The sequence below is a fragment of the Haemaphysalis longicornis genome, unplaced genomic scaffold, assembly GCF_048455015.1.
Source record: "Haemaphysalis longicornis isolate Haplotype H1 unplaced genomic scaffold, Haemaphysalis longicornis Haplotype H1 scaffold_138, whole genome shotgun sequence".
Classification (NCBI taxonomy): Eukaryota; Metazoa; Arthropoda; class Arachnida; order Ixodida; family Ixodidae; genus Haemaphysalis; species Haemaphysalis longicornis.
In genome coordinates, this window is record NW_027526243.1 from 136,564 (window position 1) to 139,813 (window position 3,250).

Here is a 3,250-nt window from a genome sequence, read left to right on the forward strand (position 1 = left end):
CGCAATAATTACGAAAACTGGCGAACCGTGTAACGCTCTGCGCTTTCACACTAATGCAGATTTCGGGATGTTCAAAAGTGCAATCGTTATAATAACGTAAATGAAGATAATTCGTCAAACAAAATTATGAAAAGCTAAAAATAAGAAAAATAATAAAAACCATGGAAAATATCAAAACTTAGAATGCCGTGGATATCCAAATTAATGCAGATTTCGCGGATGTCCAACTTCGAATCGTTACAACAGCGTAAATGGAGATAATTGGTCGGACAGGATTTAGACAAACCAAAAACTTTGATTGGAAAAACTCACACTCACGACAAGTGGCAGAAGAATGGTACGCATTAGGCGATAATTCTCTGAATTTCTGCAGAAAGTTTTCTCCAAGTGAGTTTTGATAATCACCATGCGCTATAGGTGCCCGCACACCGCATCAATCGTGAGGTGCATGTGGGCACTAAATTTATTTTTTTTAGGAAAACCCCGAACGCATTGTTTCCGTACCCAATCATTGTGTCAATTTTCTTTGGGCTATGCGTGAAGTACAAAAAGCAGTCTTCCCACGTCAAACATGAATTAAAAGCGTTTTAAAGTAACATGGCATTCCGCGGCTACAGAAGGTAGAACTTCGGAACAAACTGAAAAGAAAGAGATATCGATTCAGTTCAAGTGAGAACACTACAGAAGGGACAAACGTATTCGAGACAAACGGTGCTTACAGCAATCACTAGTCACGTCTTGACGCGACGGGAAAGACTGCGTTAAAATGACTACGCAACCAAGAAGCAGCCAGTTAACGCACGCGGCTGCATTCTGTTCGCTCCGGCCTTAATTTTACTCTTTTCGGTTTCAAGGCGAGCACGCGGAATGCAATGTTCCGGGGAGAGGCACTGTAGCAATAAACAGCAAAACTGCGAGAGAGAAAGACACTCGGATGAGTTGCATAATGAACACAAACGTCACCCTCGCTGCTGAGGCTTTAAAAGCTCTCGCTGCCGTGGAGATCGCCAGTCACAGCTCTGCGTGCCTTCTAGTCTACCCGTGTACCATCAAACCAGCCACGTAGCGTCAAGACCGTCTCTTCACATTGAAGAGCCAGTGGATATTTACCCTCACAAGTTGCGTCCCAAGCGTGTTCGTCGGCGATATTTTACGATGATGGCCACCACTGCCATGTTCTCCAAGGTAAGTTCTGTGGCCTTAAAATATGCATTAGCATTGCCTTCAGCTTTAATAGGTTTTATTTTTCTGGAAATATTGCACAGTAACATAGATGTCAGCTTAGCAACGAACCAGCCCTACTTATAATAAATGGTAATTGACGCCGTTTTGCATGGTTCCCCAAGAAGGACAGTGCTAGTTGAAATATCTTAACTTATCTGTTCCGTTGCTACGAATCTTTAGAGCGACTGGCTAACTGCCTTTCCGGGCTTTCACTCTCAAAGCACTGAGTACACAATTCCAACTTTCCTGCTTCACCTATGCCTGATTGTGTTGGCCTGCGTTGCCCACCTCACTACTATAAACAATGAGTCTGACTTGCCTAATTTCCTCTCACAGTAAAGCCAAACTATTACCAGTAGCGGTAAAAAAATCCAAGCACCTTCATCGCAGTTTCTTAACACTATATTGCCACTGGATATTCGTGTAATACCTAAATCGATAGAAACTGAAAAAAGACCACAGCGCTCAGTAACTTCTTCGTGGCAAAGTAACTTCTTCATACTAAAAGGCACGCAAAAACACGCACGTCATGTAAGACGAACATAAAAAGGATTGTAAAGTTCCTATGTGATGGATAACGCCACGTGCAGGTCCTGCTGATCTGCATACTACCCGCGGCGTTTGCGGGAGGCCGGTACGGATTCGGCAGCAGCTTCGGCAGCGGACTTGGAAGTGGATTCGGCGGCAGATACGGGGGTGGCTTCGGAGGCGGATACACCAGTGGATTTGGGGGTGGATACAGCGGTGGATTTGTGGGCGGCTTCGGGCCTTCCTTCTCCGCAGCTACAAACAGGTTCGCCCGACAAGAACAGTATTACGTAAGTGCTCCATTTCGTTTTTTCGTTTTCATATTAGCGCAAAATAAGAAGGCTTACTTCAGAAGGCGTTGTTTCTTCTTATAGCCACAAACACTTCTAAAGAAATTTCTCGTTAACTCCAAACCACCACTTTGTAATGATGAGTCCACGGAAGTATTTTTTCTATTCGGTTTATATTTATTCCGCGGTAAACTTCTTAAGCCTAAATATGGCGCACTTAAGGAAAGGCAGAATCATTGTAAGAAAGATGGACACGTACCGTTTCCTATAGCGTGCTCTTCATAAAACAATAAAACATGCCAGAACTTTGCACAATTTTTAAACGCGCTTTATACGGGGCAAGCATGAATAATTGACGCAAGTAACGGTGGTTTAATACATTCGCTTTATCTCTTATAGTACTGCCGCTCTACCCCTCATAGCCATCATTGTCTTGCGCTTCAGAGAAATTGGCCATTCTGCTTCTGTATTATGTCACCATGAGAAATCTCTGGAAATTATTAGCTGCGGCAAAGTCGTAGTATACGCACCGTATTTATACTTTCTTTCTACGCAGCCCCCGCAACCGTACAGCTTCGGCTACGACAACGTAGACGAGTTCGGCACCAAGACGTACCACAAGGAGCAGGGAGACGCCAGCAACGCCAAGACCGGCTCGTTCGGCTACACGGACGCCAGCGGCCTCTTCCGCCGCGTCAACTACGTCGCTGACGCCGGCGGATTCCGCGCCATGGTCGACACCAACGAACCCGGAACGCTGCCCGGAGCGAGCGCAGACGCTGTCTTCAACTCCAACCCTCGTCCGGCCGGTGGCGGCCGCTACTCGTCTCCGTACACGGCGGCATCTACCTACGGAGGATTCGGCTACGGGAGCCAGGGTTCCTGGGCTGGCTAAACGAAACCACCGAGTTTATAGTTATGAAGCTATAACATTGAACAAGGGTTCAGAGCTTGCCCCTTGGGTCTGAAATACAATGACTTGTAGATATAGGAAACAGTATTACTGAAAATAAAAAAGATAAACCTTTTTGATCATTCGGCTTGTGTTCTGTCCTCTCTACTTACTGGATTTAGTTAAGCGTTCAATATGGCACACAAAACAGTATTTGTGTACTTTACAACAAACGATGTCGATTGGGTTACAATAGTTTCCGAGCACAAAGCTGGTATCACAGACAGGAAAATGTACCTGATGCTATTGATGAAAG

The 3,250-nt window shown here is 45.2% G+C and overlaps 1 protein-coding gene across 1 annotated transcript; it reads left to right on the plus strand.

Annotated features, from left to right (window-relative positions):
* The first annotated feature begins 1,158 nt into the window (after positions 1-1,158).
* On the plus strand, positions 1,159-2,937 carry LOC144164754 (uncharacterized). Its single transcript, XM_077695039.1, has 3 exons — positions 1,159-1,185; positions 1,815-2,042; positions 2,599-2,937. The coding sequence occupies exons 1-3, from the start codon at positions 1,159-1,161 to the stop codon at positions 2,935-2,937; spliced, it is 594 nt and encodes a 197-aa protein (XP_077551165.1).
* The last annotated feature ends 313 nt before the right edge of the window (positions 2,938-3,250 follow it).